General features: G+C 52.1%; 1 protein-coding gene across 2 annotated transcripts in view; it reads left to right on the forward strand.

The window, feature by feature from the left end:
- Nucleotides 1-15492, forward strand: part of SND1 (staphylococcal nuclease and tudor domain containing 1) — a 499108-nt gene that overhangs the window by 478263 nt on the left and 5353 nt on the right. For both annotated transcript variants that reach the window (XM_077124437.1, XM_077124455.1), the window contains 4 exons: nt 3412-3600; nt 10054-10195; nt 13501-13624; nt 14514-14583. In XM_077124437.1, coding sequence (XP_076980552.1) covers nt 3412-3600; nt 10054-10195; nt 13501-13624; nt 14514-14583 — 525 coding nt within the window. The remainder of the gene's footprint in view (nt 1-3411; nt 3601-10053; nt 10196-13500; nt 13625-14513; nt 14584-15492) is intronic.

Raw genomic sequence — 15492 nt, forward strand, 5'->3', positions numbered from 1 at the left:
GGCAACAAAAGGTGAATGCACATATCAACCTCAGAGCTCCCTACTTAACCCTTTTCTTTCACCTCCCATAACTCTCCCAGAGTGAAAAAAGAATTAAGACCTTCATCTTCACTCTTAATTCTATGTACCCATCCAGCCTGAGGTATGTCCACAAGGATAGACTTTTGGCTTAGAGAGACCAGAAGCCAAAAGAGCAGCAGGAACTGTCACCCAGCCCCATCATTCCACTAAGCCCAGCCGACCTTCCCCTGAGTGCCTTTGGTTGATTGAGAAATTACTGTAGTGATGGCAACTGTAATAAAAGGGAAGCAGAGACCCACAGGCGACAGCTTTATCTCCCTATACAACCCAGAATGGATTCAGTGGCAGCTCAGAGCCCAAAGCCAAAGATTTTTTTCCTCTGTGCCTGGTTGAGCCCAAAGACTTGCCAAGCCCAAGTTAGCATATCAGTTGTAGGCTGGGAGAGGTCGGTTAAATGTGAAGTCAGTCCTCACCTGCCAAGGAAACCCTGGACTGCTCTCTGGCAGTGTTGGTGCCCAGATGTGACTGCTTATCTCTGGCTTCTCCCACTACTGTGAGTCCTTGAGAGAGGCAAGCATCTGAATTGGGGCCTCAGAACAAGGTTTGAATTTGGGGTTCACCAGACAGATTGAGGTCTGAGAGTGGGGATTTTATAGAAGGGGGATTACACCTGTTTGCTTCTGCAGCCCATCTATCTCTGAGGCTTCTTGCACCAATCCCAGCAATCTGATGCTAACAGATGATGAGGGTGCCTGTTGAGCTTCTTGCCCCTGCTACACTGGCCCACCACAGCCTGCTGAGGGCTCCCCGAGCAGTGCAGCCCTCCTCATTTTTAGGGAAAGGGGACTTGAAGGGAAGAACTGGCATGGCCGAGGCTCAGTGTTGGCCTGGGAAGTGTACCAGTTCATGAGCCCTGCAACACATGGAACGCAGTGGTTTGGTGAGACCTGGCCTCAGCAGCCTCATACTCAGCCTCTTATGAGCCCACAGACACAAGGCAAGCAACTTCTATTCTTCCTACTGCTTCCCCAGCATGTCTCTGGGATCTGCTGCTTCTTGTCTGAGTTTGGTTGATAAAGCTTGGGAAATTAAGAAAAATAAGAGATGTTCTTCCCATGCATTGTTTGCCCATCCCTGTTCTCATCCAACCCCCACAAACCTGATAACCTCTTCCTCCATCCGTAGTCCTCCCACTGTAGAAGGTGTTCAGTCCTCCAGTGGCTGAACTTCCCCTCATGCTCCAGGGTCCTGGGCATTTACAAGGTAGCACAAAGCTCTTTGGATACCTGATTTATCAGAGATGTTGATATCGGAGCTCTATCTTGTCCACGTGCCCCTTCTCCCCAACAAATGCAGGTCCTCTGGTAAGTTGGTTGCCAGAATTAAAGTAAGGAAAAATGTGTTTTAACATCTGCAGGTACTAGATGCTGGTTCTTCCTGCTTCTGTCCCACAGCAATTTGGTGCTTGCATTGGGTAGTCCCAGCCCAGCAGAGGGTCAGGGAGAACCCACTTTTACCCCAGGCTCTACCAGTGAGCTGCCAGGTTGAACAGTCCTATGTCATGGAAGGAACTGTCATTAACCCAGTAGGAGGCAAGAAGAGGGGTCACAGGTCTGTCTGGGGGAAAGAAAGACTGTTCCTTCTTTCCACAGAAGCCTGTGGAAAAGGGGAAGTGAATGGGGGAGGGTCTTCTTTGTTCCCAACTGGGAGGTAGTGTAGAGAAGACAGCAGACTACGAACCAGGAATATGGATTCTGCTCCCAGCTCTTTCCCCTTACCAGTTGTGCTTCCCTTCTATGGACCCCAGTTTCCCCATCTACAAAATAAGCAAGGTGTGCTGGATCTATATATTATCTTTTTTCTAACACTAATAGACTTTGCATATCCCCTGCTATGCAAAACCCAACTTCAGGCACTGTTGAACTTGGACTTCTACTTAAAAAGGTAACTGTGGCCCTCAAGTAGGGAGTGAGTATTCAGAGATGGGAAGAAGCCAGGGTCCTGCCTCCCTGGCCCTGCCTCTTCTTTGTCTCCCCCCACCCTCTCTCTGCATACCAAGTCGCTTCTATGTACCTCTGGGCACCATGTCACCTGACATCTCCCTGTTGAGTCAGAGCTTTGCCAGGTGGGCAGGCTGCTCCCCTCCCCATCTTTATCCCCTCTCACCCTCTGCCCTAAGCTGCTGCCATTGGCTCAGTCCGGGATTCAGTGAATTCCCAGGTATTTAGACATTCATTTTATTGCTTAATTGAGCTTGAAGCTGTTTAAATTAATACAAGTTTTTATATTTGGCCGCAGAGGCTTTCACAGTCTCCTTTAACAGGGGAAGAAAAAGGTCAGGAGAGACTCAAAAAAGAAATTTATCCAAGGCCATTGCCTTCATGGGATGGGAGCACAAGGGAGGTGGGGAGTTGACCACCACAGGGTGCCTTCTCAGAGGAGCAAGGCCAGTGGTTGGGTCTAGAGTCCTGGGTCTTAGAGACAAGGCCTATCATGGAGCCCTGTAGGGACCCCTGGGGGTTCTCATGCCCAGCCCACAGCACCTGGCCCCCAGGGCCAAGCCTACGAAAGTGACTACATCCTTCTAGTTCTCCTGCTTAGTGGTAAACCTTCTGCTGGAGTTGCCGCCTAACTGCCCCTGTGTGTCAGTGCAGTTCCTGCCTGTGTGTCTGCCTTGACTGTCCTCCTCCCTCCCTTACCTGCTTTCATTTGCAGCCACTTTAATTGCCTTTGTTAAACATTAATTCATGCAGCTCTTGGAGAAGAACAGTGTTCCCTCTCCCCAGGAATTGCTTTGCTCCCAAGGGCCTCCCTGTCTCTCTAGCACAAAGCTGGAGGTGGATGCTGAGGAAGAATGGGATGTACCCACAGCCAGGTCTGCTTTTCATCTCACTCCTGACCCCCTGCTGCACACACACATGCACATACATCCACACAGAGCTATCATGGACTTCCTCAGTTAAGCTAGGAGAGTTAAGTTTACCCCAGTAGCTCTCTGTTTAAAGGAAGGGAAAGGGATTTGAGAGGAAAGGGGAGATTTGACATTGTTTCTTCAGTGACATATCAAGGACAGTGACGTACCTATCAAGGATGATTCTGGGTTCTGAGAGGTTAAAAAGCTTAGATCCAACTTACAGAACTGATGTGAAATGTTCTAAGAAGGTTTAATGGTACAGGGGCTACAACAGGCTCCTGCTGTTTTGCTTAAGACATCCTTTTCCTTTCCTATTTCAGCTGTTTCTATCATGTGGAATAACATGATAGGGTCTTCCCAGGGTCTGTGAGGCAGCAGTGTGCTCTCGGCCTCGCAGCTTCTCCCTGCTCTGTACACAGCCACTGCACACCCAAGATGGCCCCTTGCAGGCTGACGCCCCTCTCTTTGTTCCCCAGGTAGAGGTGGAGGTGGAGAGCATGGACAAGGCTGGCAACTTCATCGGCTGGCTGCACATCGATGGTGCAAACCTGTCTGTCTTGCTGGTGGAGCACGCGCTCTCCAAGGTCCATTTCACTGCTGAGCGGAGCTCCTACTACAAGTCCCTGCTGTCTGCCGAAGAGGCCGCCAAGCAGAGGAAAGAGAAGGTATACATGGGGAAGTGCTGGTGGTGGGGACCATGCAGATGCCACTCCCCAGCTCTTACCTTCTCTAACCCTCCTCTCTTCCCCCCTCACAATACCATTACTGCCTCCAATGAACAGATCAGAGATTCCGTGGCATTCTCACTGAGTAGCAGGGAAGGCGTTAGTTCGGGCCGCAGTCCAGAAAATATATACATCCAAAGGAGTGGCTGCTAGTTTAGGCATCATCAGTCATAAACCAGGTGCAGAACTGAGGTGAGCACAGGCTTCCAACCTGGAATTTCACCCACTCTCCCCAGATCTGCTCCAAGCATGTCGAGGCCTGTTCTGGGGGACCCAGAGCAGAAAGCTGTCCAGAAGGTAACTTTGGAGCATTGAGAAAAAACACTGGGGGAGCCCCTGGTAGGGGGATGCTAGGGAGTCTCTCCTTCCCCAACCCTGACCCTTCTGTTACTGTCCATGGGGCCTGGATGGCTTGCAGCCCACATCTAAATTTATTTCATATTGCCCTGCAGTGAAACCTATTTTGGAAGCTACCCCAGGAGATGCATAAAGCTGTTAGAATAGCAGATTTACAGCCCATCAGTCTCTGTAGACACTGCATTGAGGAGACAAGGGGGGTGGGTCAGAAAGCAGCTTTTGGAAACAAATTGATGATTAAGGAACCCAGTGGTTTGGTGGTGGGAGCCAGCCTTGGCACCCCCTGCATTCAGCCTGTCGTCACTGACTTACAGCCCTGCCCCGATACTGGGGATAAATCAGCTGGCCACCAATTTGTCAAGGTTTCTCTGAGCTTGAGGAGGATTTCATGGGACAACCATGCCAAGCCATAAATTTATTCCAGGAATAAACGTTTCCTTCTTCATGGGGCAGCCATCAAGCTTGTAATTTGCCTCCCAGACTCTGGGTCCTGGAGAGGACCACACTCTCCAACTCTCCCTCCAGAACAGCCACCTCCTCACTCATTCCTCCTCTCTTCCTTCCACCTTCTTCCAAGAGGGAATGTATCGCTTCCCCCAGGGACTGTCCCCTGGATCTCTCAGCATCCTTCCTTCTCATCCCTGGGGACTGGAGCAGGCAATGAACCCTTTGGTGATAGGAGAAGCATGGAGGTGGTAGGACTTGGAGAGGTAGCCCAAAAAGCTAAAACAGATGAAAGGGACTGTCCCTGCCTTGGAGGAGCCAACCACCATGAGACCCCAGGAGGGTTTCCACCTTTCGTTATTACAGTTTCTGCACATTAAACCCTGTCTTCTTAGAATGATGGGGAAGCATGCAGCCTTTGCTCCTATAGGAAAGGAATTACATGGTTTCCTCTTGTATTTCCTATTGGTGATAGCTCAATTTAGGACTGCCACCTCTGTAGCTTGCTCTGCCTGCTGCAGGTAGAGGGAGAGTGCTGGGGCCTCATGTGCAAAGGGCTGAAACTTTTCAGAAGAGCTAGCAGATAGGGGTCGGTTTGACAAGCATCAGCTTCTAAGGCCCAGGTTCTGAAAACATCTTTGTCCCCTGACCATGCTTCCCAGCTACTCAGCAAGTGAGCCTGGAAAGCTGCCTCTTCACGTCTGAGCAACCCTCCATTCTCTGATAGTAGAGACCCTCAAAGGGACTGAGGATAGGACGGGAAAAGAGTCTTGCCTGAGATGGAAAATCCCTTGCAGGAACAAAACTGGATGTCACCATTTACTACACAGTGGGTTTGTCTGGAAGAGCCCGAGTCATCACTCATTGGTATCACATGATAACACTGAGGAGTAAATTACTTACACAGGATGCATGTCTTTATTTCAGTCCAATTAAAATGCAGTGCACAACTCAGTGCCTGGGCCTGCCTGCCTCTGGACCCCTCTCCTACAGATACCTGTCCTCTTTATGATCCTGGTGGCGTTCCCCTTCCTGGGGCTGATTCCCAGGAGCAGTATTGGCAGAGCTTTGCAACAGCCCTCAGAGTTGACTGGACTTGGGTGAGAGGATTCATTGGTCAGCTGGGGGCCAGTAAATTGAGTATCAGAGATATACCCAGAATTCCTATCTTGTCCCAATTGTGACCCCATGAGGGCTGCCTTTGCTGCAGAGAAATAAGAACATCTGAGGTTAACAGCATGATGGGCTCAGGATAGCAAGCTTACCAAAGAAAGATAATACTGAATACTGAGAAATTTTGTGAGACCAGGAGAGTGCAGGAATCCTTGGAGAGTGTGATTATGTGTCTGCATTTGTGAACGTGTCTGTCTGGGGAAACCTGACAAAGCTGGTTTCCCAGCTATAAGGATTTAGCCGCCATCCTGCCAGGCTAAATTCCTCCCTGTGCCCTGCAGCTTCCTCAGTAAAGAGGCTGGTAGGGCCTTCCCCTTGTTTCAGCAGACACATGGGAGGGTAAACCCCCTTGTCTCCTTACAGGGATCCCAAGCAGATCTGAGAACCAAGGAGGGAGCCGCAGCAGACGCCTGGGCTGTTGGTACTCACCCCACCCATGCCCCAGCAGAGCCCTAGACAGGGCTGGATTGGCCATTGATTGGAATTTATTGAGCTTGGCTTCCCTGCTGCGGGCTTGAAGGCCTCTGCCACCCTGGCCCCATGCCAGCTCCAGCCCCAGAGCTGTGAGAGCAGCAATATTAAATAGGATTTAAAAGGAAAGGCTCTAGCCTGTGGATTCCCAGACCACATTTCCCATCTCTTGCCAAGGGGGAGAGCTGGGACTCCCTGGGGAGGAAGTACAGGAAGCAAGGGAGGGCGCAGGGGAGAGGACTAGAGGAGAGATGGCCTCTGCTCCTGACCTGCCCTTGCCTGTAGCTAGTGGGGTGGGCTCCTTCCCTAGGACAGCAGTGGCAGCAGGGGATCATTAGGATCCCTAGAAAATAGAGGGGGCCTCAGCAAAGCAGAAGCTTGGAGGGCTGAGCATCCTGGAGTAGATCAGGGAGGTAGATGATGCTTCTCTTGCCCATTCCTGACCTTGGTTGATAGCCAGGGCCAAGGGGGTGGGGGGTGTTACAGAGGGGCCCTGCTCAAGACAGAGCTCTGTCTTGGCCCTAGCCTTTAAATAAGACAGATGCTGTTCCCCAGCCTGGTCACAAGTCAGAGAAGAGTGGACAAAGGCCTCTCCTCTAAGACTAAGGCAGCCCTGAGATGGTCCAAGAGCTGGAGCCAGACCCACCTCGAGGGTGAGACTCCCAGCGCCCTTGTTTGTATGCACAATAACTGTTCTTCTGCAAGGGGGCTCTGGGTTTTCCTCTTCATCTCTCCAGAAGTCCAGGAAGAGGAGTAGCAACCATTGGGTTCCCCTAAAAAAGGTTCCTAGTCAGGTACATGAGCTGTGAGAAGGCTCAGCATGGCTGTGGGAAAGTGGCACTGGCAGATGTCTTGCCACTGTATGTGTATGTCCCCTTCTGTGGCTGTTCTGCAGAGGTGGAGCATAGATCAACATGGTCAAAACATGCTCTTGTTCCAAGGGTGGGGACATGTGCAGCCATGCCCTGAGCCAGCTGACTGACCCCTCCTCTCCACCTAGCAGCCACCTAGCTAGGCTGTATGTATCAGCTGACATCAGGCCACTGGCTGCCAGGGCCTAGGAAGCAGCTGGTCGCCTCTGTTCCCAAAGGAAAACCGCTGCCCTTCTCAGTTGCTTTTAAGAACAGTTCCTTTGTCTGCAGAGCAGCTCTCCCTCTTGTACTCTTTGGATGCCTCTTGGCAACCTCAGGCACCAGCCAGTTTATATGAGAGACGTTTCCTGTGTTGACTTCTCCATTAAGGTAGCTGTGTACATCGCGTGAACTGTGGGACCTATCAGGAGTGGCCTCTTGGCTGCCCTCCATCCAAGCAGGAGCAAAGGGGAACAGAGGACCCTTCCTGAATCTCTTGTCTGCATCATCCCTGACTTCTAGCTTGCTGCCCACCTGAGTCAGGGCAAAAAGCCCCACCTCCCCACCCCCACCCCCACCCCAGGAGGAAGCCAAATGCTGCTGCCTGAGGCACTTTTACTTGAGGAGTCATTAGCAGTTTCTGCTCTCACTCTGTCAAGTCTATTCCCAATTCATCAACACTGCTGAGGCATTTCCTTCCCCCACAGCCAAGGGAAGGGGGCCGGGAGCAAGATGGTAGTAGGATCCAAACAGGAACTACTCCCAGGCTCCTGGCCCACACTGGAGGGAGGAAAACGGAAGAGCAGAGGGTGGGAAAGGGAACAACCCACTCACTTGATCTGGAGAGCAGAATGCTGACAGTGAGGGATCATAGGGCTGGGTGCTGGCTGGGAGAAGGCAGGCCCTGGGGACAGCTTTCTCTGAGCCAGGAGGGATGCTGGCAGGGATGTGCAGGAGTCAGCTCCACCTCACGTAAGGCGGTGCTGATGGGCCCTCTGAGGCAGTGAGAGGCAGGTCCATCCCAGAGCTGCCAGGATCTCAGAGCGGCTGGGCGCCCAGAATGTCAACGATATTACCAGTTGAGTTGATATTTTACCTGAGGAACTTCAAACTGGAGAGACAAGAGGAAAGCTTAGCCTCAATCAGACATAGTCCTGAAATTGGAAGCATGTGTGGATATCTGCTAAAGTGTTCTCAGCAGTCCATGCCATGGCCTTTGATTATAGAGACCCTTTCACAGGGAGTCCAAAAGCTAGAGACCTCCTTCCCCATATGGGCAGGTGTGCCCTCAAGGGATTAGGCCAAGAGTCTGATCTGACTGGTAGTCAAACCTGTGCATGGTGGTCCTGCCACCTGCCTCCTCTCTTCTGGCCAGCCAGGCTGGGGGTATAAGAAGGAGTCATATGTGCAGAGGTCTCTAAGTACTAGTGCTGAGGGAAATGGCAGTGGTGATGGGGACAGGTGTTAGCCTATCTGGAGCCGGGAAAGCGAAAGGGGGTCAAGACCTGTTTGGGTTAGAGCCCAGCCCCAGTCCAGGGGCCCACAGGCTCAATCTCAAAAGGCACTGCTCTTTGTGGGATGGCAGAAAGTTTGAACTTGGGAGATGTCTCTCCTATTAACCTTAGCTATACAGCAGCATCCCCCAAGCTTGGGAAGCCCCTCTTGCTCATTTCCAACCCAAAGCTCTCAAAGCCTTTACCAACCCTTTAGTGAAAGACACACACATTCAGGCCTCATTAAAGGTGGAAGCATGGGCTCTGTGGATGTGCTCCAAGGTGGTTCAGGAGTCCTAGCATTCTTACTGTTCAGCTGCTTCCTGGACCCTACCCAGGGATCTGCATTATCAGCATAGAGGCAAGATCTTGGTGAACCTTGTTTTACAGGGAAGGAAAGGAGACCCAGGAATGGACCCAGCTTGACCAAAATTAAAGCAAATTAAAGAGCAATGAGACACAAGAGTCTACGTCTTTTCCCAGTGACAACTTTGCCCACTGCCCAATGCTACCTTTTGTCCCCAGGAGGCCCAATCAAAGGCAAAATGCTCCTTAGAGAGCTTAGAGCCCAGCTGCCTATGTTTGACTCCTGGCTCCACTTCTCCTGGCTACATGATCATGGGAAAGCCTATGTGCCTTGGTTTCCCCACTCGTACTCCCCATTTGGTGATACTAATACCTTCTCAGAGCATTGTTGTGCGGATTAAATGAGTGAATATGGGGAGATTTAGAATAGCACCTGGCACCTAGAAAACATGTAAGCTTTTGACTAGTGCTATTTACCATCCCCTGTTTCTCTGTGAGACCCTAGTGGGTGAGCCAGTCCCCTACATTCCCCCATCACCCCCTTCCTGCTGCTCAGCTAGAAAGATACCTCCCTCCCTGCTGACTGGACCCACCACTTGAATAATCTCCTGGCCATAGGATTGGACTTGACGCACTGTCACATTGAATCAGCTTTTGAGCCTCTGCAGCCCTGATGGCCCAGGGCTTGGGGAAGGAAGAGAGAAGGGAAGAGAGGGGGTGGCCCAGCTTCTGAGCTGAGGTCAGAGCGCCCTGCCTGAGGAGAGGAGGATAGGGCAAAGTTGCTGAGAGAGGCATCCTTGCCCAGTGAGTCCTGCCCAGCCCTCCCAGCATAGCCTCAGGGGTACCTCGGGAGTGCCTCCAGAGTGCCAGTGGCCCTGTGGCAGTGAGAGAGGTAAGAGGTGGAGCCCCCCCTTTCTAAGCCCTGCAGAAGGGAGATGGGGAACCAGAGCCACTAGAGGAGCAGGGAGGGAGCCCAGAGCCAAGGCAGGCATTCAGAGGAACGCCTCTCACCGTCTGCGAGCCCGTGCTCGGTTTGCCTTCTCTGGGGCCCTTATAACTGAGATTCTAATTCAGAAACCTGGGGTGGGACCTGGAAAGCAGCAGTTGCTTCTGATTCTTGCCAGAATTTGAGAGCCTTTGGCTAGAACTTCAGAGATCCCTCCTTCCCCCTCAGAGGTAGGAGGGCTCCAGGGGCTCAGCCCAACGTGAACAAAGTGCCCTGAGGTGACCCAGCTTGTCCAGTGCCCTTTTTCACTTCACTTCCTAATCCCATCCTCCCCTCTGCTGACTGTGTGCAGGTCTGGGCCCGCTACGAGGAGCAGCCCGTGGAGGAGGTGTTGCCAGTGCTGGAGGAGAAGGAGCGATCGGCCAGCTACAAACCAGTGTTTGTGACCGAGATCACTGACGACTTGCATTTCTACGTACAGGATGTGGAGACTGGTGAGTGCCCAGCCCCAGCTTACTTCCTGGTCCCTCTGTTCAGTGGGAGGCAGGAACACAGCCCAGGGCTTCTAGGAGCCTCCGCCGAATAGTGGACAGCTGTTGCCCCATTCCTCAGGCCCCATTGCACAGCTCCATCTGGGCCGGAGAGTCATTTCATGAACCACAAAGTGGGCCTTGGAGTAGATGCAGGCAGGTAGATGAGGCTGAGCAGGTCCTCTGACAACTACTGAGAGAACTTATTTTGTCGAGGGGTGCCTCTAAACTCTTAGGTAATTTTGCTCCCAGACTCCCCTATCTGAGCTGTAGCCCTCACAGTCTATCAGGAAGCACAAACCAGGCATCACTCGGCCCTTCACCCCTCAAGTCCCTTGGGAAGGCAGAAGGAGGAGGGAGACTGGGCTTGTCTCTGCTGGGGTTTCTCCTTCTCTAGAGGTTACCATAGCCCTGAGTGGTAGCCAGTTTCCATGGAAACAGGCCGCGCTCTGGGGAAAATCATCTCACAGCAGTCTTTCAGAACGCCCCTCTCTTCCTCCTTCTCCTCCCCTCCTCCCTTCAGGCTCTTTGCACAGGACCCCTAGGTGGGGTCCCTAGGTAGAGACCTCAGACTTCTGGAGGGCAGAAGGCAGTATAGATAGCTCTCACAGCAGCTGCACAAGGGCCCTGCTGGCCCTACTTCCCACCGCTCTCCATCCTGACCTCCCTCTTCCCATTGCCCCCTCTGCAAGGAACCTATTTAATTGAGGCAGAGGGAGAAGCTCTTAGAAAAACCTCTGGGTCCAAGGAGCCAAATCCTTGCAAGGAAGAGGGGCCAGCCTGCAGAAGGCAGGATGCACTCTCCAGCCTCTTCATCCAGTCCTTGCTACAGCCCAGGCCCTCCACAGATTGCTAACAGCCTAGTCCCAGCCACTTCCCCTCTCTAATGATATTTCCCAAGCAACTGCTTTTGTGACAATGTCGTTTCACAACACACACGTGCGCGCGCACACGCACATACATAACTTACCACTCATGGCCCTGGGCTGGCTATTCTTAGGAGGGAAAAAAAAGCAAAAAGAGTAGAGATGGATCTGATAAGCCTTCAGGATTAGGTTCTCTTGAGGAAAGCTGGACCAGCAATTACCTTGGAAATGAACTCAGGAGGCGGATGGCCTCCAGGGTCTGGATTGTGTGACAGGAAAAGAGTCTTGCAGTGGTATCTAAGTAGGAACAATTGTCACTCCTGAGGAGAGGGGGCCAGTTAGAATGGCCCTGGACACCTCAGGGAAAAGGGAACTGAGAGAAGACACTGCCCAAGCTACAACTCTCACGTAGACCCTACCTGGTCACCGGGTCCTACTTGAGAGAACCTGCCTTGAAAAAGAGCAGGACACCGGCATCTCCAGGGACAAAGCTTCACAGCTTCCTGCTGACCACCATGCGCCCCAGGTGGCTGTCTCCAGGAAGCCAGGACACTGAAATGAGTGGTATCCACAGCAGAAAATAGGGACAGAAAGGGAACCATGTACTAATACGGAGGAGGGTGTAAGATGCTTTGTGGCATACTCTGCCCTCAGGTAGCGCCATAAAATCTGTGAAAATGAACCTCAGGAGCCACAGCCTCCCCCTTCTATAATCTTTCACCCCTCTTGGGGGTTCCTCTCACCCTGGGCCTCTTCTCTCTATTGAAGCCTCTCTTTGAGAAGAATCTGATGAAAACATTGTCATTAGCTGGAATTTTCTGACCAGGCTTTGTGTAAGGCCTCCCAGGGGCTTTGGCCAAAGTTCTGCCTTGAAGGGAAAAAAAAGAATAGTAGACCAAGTAAAGGAGGCTCTTGTCTGGGTAGAGGCTTATTCCTAGTCCCTGGAATTTTACTGTCTGTGAACAAGGAAAGCTCTCTAAGGAGAATTATAGATGCTTTAGTACTTTAGCTTCCTAAGGCCCTGTTCTGAAGAGCTTTGTGGGTGCAGGCACAGTGGCCACACGGAGGCCTGAGAGGAGACGCGCATCCCCCTGTGCGCGTGCAGTTCATCTTCAGTACGGCTGAGTTACTAAGCGCCCTGCGTGCGCCAGGCCTCAAGAGAGTAAACAAATGAGTGAGCTATGGTCTGTACCCTCAAGGAGCTTGGTATAGGAGTAGAAACATAAACATGGACAAGGAACTTAGAAGGCCGCCACTGGCAAGTGTAACAACAAATATGTATTAAGCACCTGTTACAGTGCCGCGTTCAGCCCTGAAGCCATGTAGAGAAACTCCACACTTAAACCGCATTCACAGCCACACTCCCCACATGTCTGAGGGGGAAGGGAGCATATGTCTCTGATGCTAAGCCAGAATCAGGGCTAGGGGGGCATAAAAGGTAAAGCCACGGGGGTCTGATGCTTAGCAGGGTGCGAGTGGAGAGAGCATAGCAGGAAGAAGCTAGGGAGGGAAACTCAGAAGTCCAGGGGTGTTCCTAGACCTAGCAAAACGAGTAGCAGACAGCATCAACGACTGTCAACACAAAGCCAGAGAAATTAGGGAAAGACAAGGCAGGAAAGGAGAAAACCTCACTCCAACTGAGAAGAGCCCCTCAGCTGGGGAGATGGGGTGTTGGAACCCAGCCTGGCAGCACTGGAAGTCCAGTTCAACATATATCTTTCAGGGTGACAAGGGTCACCTGGAAATGTGTGGGTCCTACTCCCACATTCTTCCCCTACCTTCCATGACTCATATTCTGAGGCCCTTTCCTTATCTAAGGTTGTATGGGGCCTGTCCTTCATCTCCACTTTTGCCCCCTGGAAGACACTGGAAGGAGTAGCTACCATCTGTGGCCCAGGCCAGCAGCTGGTCTTCGTAAACCTGCGTGCAGGGAGGCAAGCTGTCACCCTGGAGGAGGCTGTTTAGGCTTGTCCTTGTCTATGTCCACTTACTTTCTCCACCTCATTAATGAAAGCCCAGGTACTTGAGTCCTAGGAAAGGGTCCACTTCCATTAAAAAAACAAAGCAAAACAACAACAGAAAAAACCCAGCCCAGACCATTCCCCTGGACTTCCACAGCCATGACCATTAGATTGGCTAGCTGCAGATGGAAGGCTGTGTATATCTGCTAGGCCCCAAGTGTAAACAGGTCACCAGTTGCACTTTGGGAGAAAGGCAACCTGAAACCTCTTAAGCAGGGACCAAAGAGGATGTCCCTGTGTGAGATGGAGGCAGAGCCACTGCTGTGGATGCCCTGCATATATCCCATCCTACTTGTTCCCCATTGGCCTCCCAACCCCAACCAAAGATGAGGCTCCAAAGAGCATGGCACCCAAGTCTCACTGTCTTCTTCCTCCCTGGCAGGCACCCAGCTGGAGAAGCTGATGGAGAATATGCGTAATGACATTGCCAGCCACCCTCCTGTAGAGGGCTCCTATACCCCCCGCCGGGGAGAATTCTGCATTGCCAAATTTGTAGATGGAGAATGGTAAGCCACTTGGAACAGAGCTAGACAAAGAATCTAAGTGGGGGTGATTGCTAGTCTGTCCTTAGGGCACAGGCTTACAAAACTACCAGCTGGATTTTGAGCATTTGTTGTAACGGTTTCCACTGAATTGTTGCTGACCCCTGCCAGTTCTCCAAGGTGACCCACTTCATTGCCCACAGTCCACCTGGGGCCTGTGTGCTGGCCCAGCAGCCCCCTGAAGTCCAGCGAGCCTCTGGAGTACAGGAAAAACGGCGTCCCTCCCTCTCTCCTGGGAAGCTCCGTGGTTGGAGCCTGGCTGGCTGGACTGTCCCATATACCACTCACCCACTTAGGCAAAGCGATGTCGCAGAGGGTGAGGGACGAGGCTCATTCACACTGAGCCCAGATCAGCCACCGGGAATTTCCACCCTGGGTGTCTAGGCCATCAGCAGCCCTCGCAAGCTAGAAGAAGGTCACTTATGTTTGATCTAACAAGGGTAGGGCCCATGGCCTTCCCAGAGTGACGAAGTGACTTGGATGTGTTCCCTGCTGCGGCCTCCCAGACAGCTCTGCTGGCTAATTACACTGCTGTTTAGTGTGCCGGGTTTAAACAGCAGACATCAATCTAGTCATTAGTCTTGTTGCTTTATGCCCCAAGGACACATTAATCTGCTCCACATACTCCCTTCTCCCTCCCTCTGCTCCCAGCTATGCTCTGATTCCATTCGATGGTGGCCGCAGTGCCCTGAGGCTGGGGCCCTGGTAAGTCCGGGAACTGCCCTCTGTGACACCTGTGGTGTGCACTCTGAGCCCAGGGCAGGGAGGTACTGTGCCCCCTGCCTTGCCATCTCTGAGGCGCCTCAAACCCCTCAGAGCTGTCACTTGAGCACGGCCCACAATGCCATTGCAGGTACCGCGCCCGAGTTGAGAAAGTGGAGTCTCCTGCCAAAGTACATGTCTTCTACATTGACTACGGCAACGTGAGTGTGGGGAACTGGGAGTGGAGGAGTAGGCAAGGGAGGGTCCCCCAGTGACTGTCAGGGACCATCACACCTGGTAGCACCCTAGGTCAGGCCCACTTGATCTCTCTAAGGTCCATCTGGGCTTTGGACTCCCTTACTGACAGAGTGGTGAGCATGTGGGCATCTTTAATATTTGTAGAACATGCACAGACCCCAAGTGACAGGCAAGACTGAGATCTCTGGCCAGAGGTTTGGGAGCATGACATGTCTCATGACCAGCCACACCCACAGTTCCTCTTCTGCTTCACCTCTGGGCTTCCGGAGTCCATGGAGGCCCTTTATGCCCCCTAGCTCCTGGTCCTCGAGCTGGACAGAGTCTTGGTTCGATCTGCTGAGACCCAGCATATCTCCAGACCCAGGTTTGCTGGAAAAGAACAAGCAAAGGTAGTAGAGTGACTGATACCCTTGGGAGGACAGTATCTCCAGCTGAGTCTGCAAGCCTGGGAGATTCCCTGTGGGAATGGCAGTAAGCAGGGAAGAAAGTTGTAGTTACAAAAAACAGTGATGTTCTCAAGATATGGCTGTGGTTATCTGCTTTCCTTTCTTACCCTCCTCAGGTACTAGGAGTGAGAGCGTAGCTAGCCATGCTTCCAATTTATCATCTGCCAATACACAAAGGAAAAGGTCCTGCCAGGCTAGGGGTATCCCCCCCACCAACGCCTGGGCCAGAACTGTGGCCCCTCGCCTTGGTCTGCTCTCCTAGCCAACAGCTGGAGCACCCCTAGTCTTTGGGGAAGTAGTGAGGAAACACATGTGTCAGAGGGAAGAGAACTTAAGGAAATGGAAACAGTGATGAAAGTCTAATTATCACCACGGTAATTGGGAGTCACCAGGTGTGTCAGCACCAGACCCGGGACCAGAGGGTGT

The sequence above is a fragment of the Tamandua tetradactyla genome, chromosome 1, assembly GCF_023851605.1.
Source record: "Tamandua tetradactyla isolate mTamTet1 chromosome 1, mTamTet1.pri, whole genome shotgun sequence".
NCBI classification, from domain to species: Eukaryota; Metazoa; Chordata; class Mammalia; order Pilosa; family Myrmecophagidae; genus Tamandua; species Tamandua tetradactyla.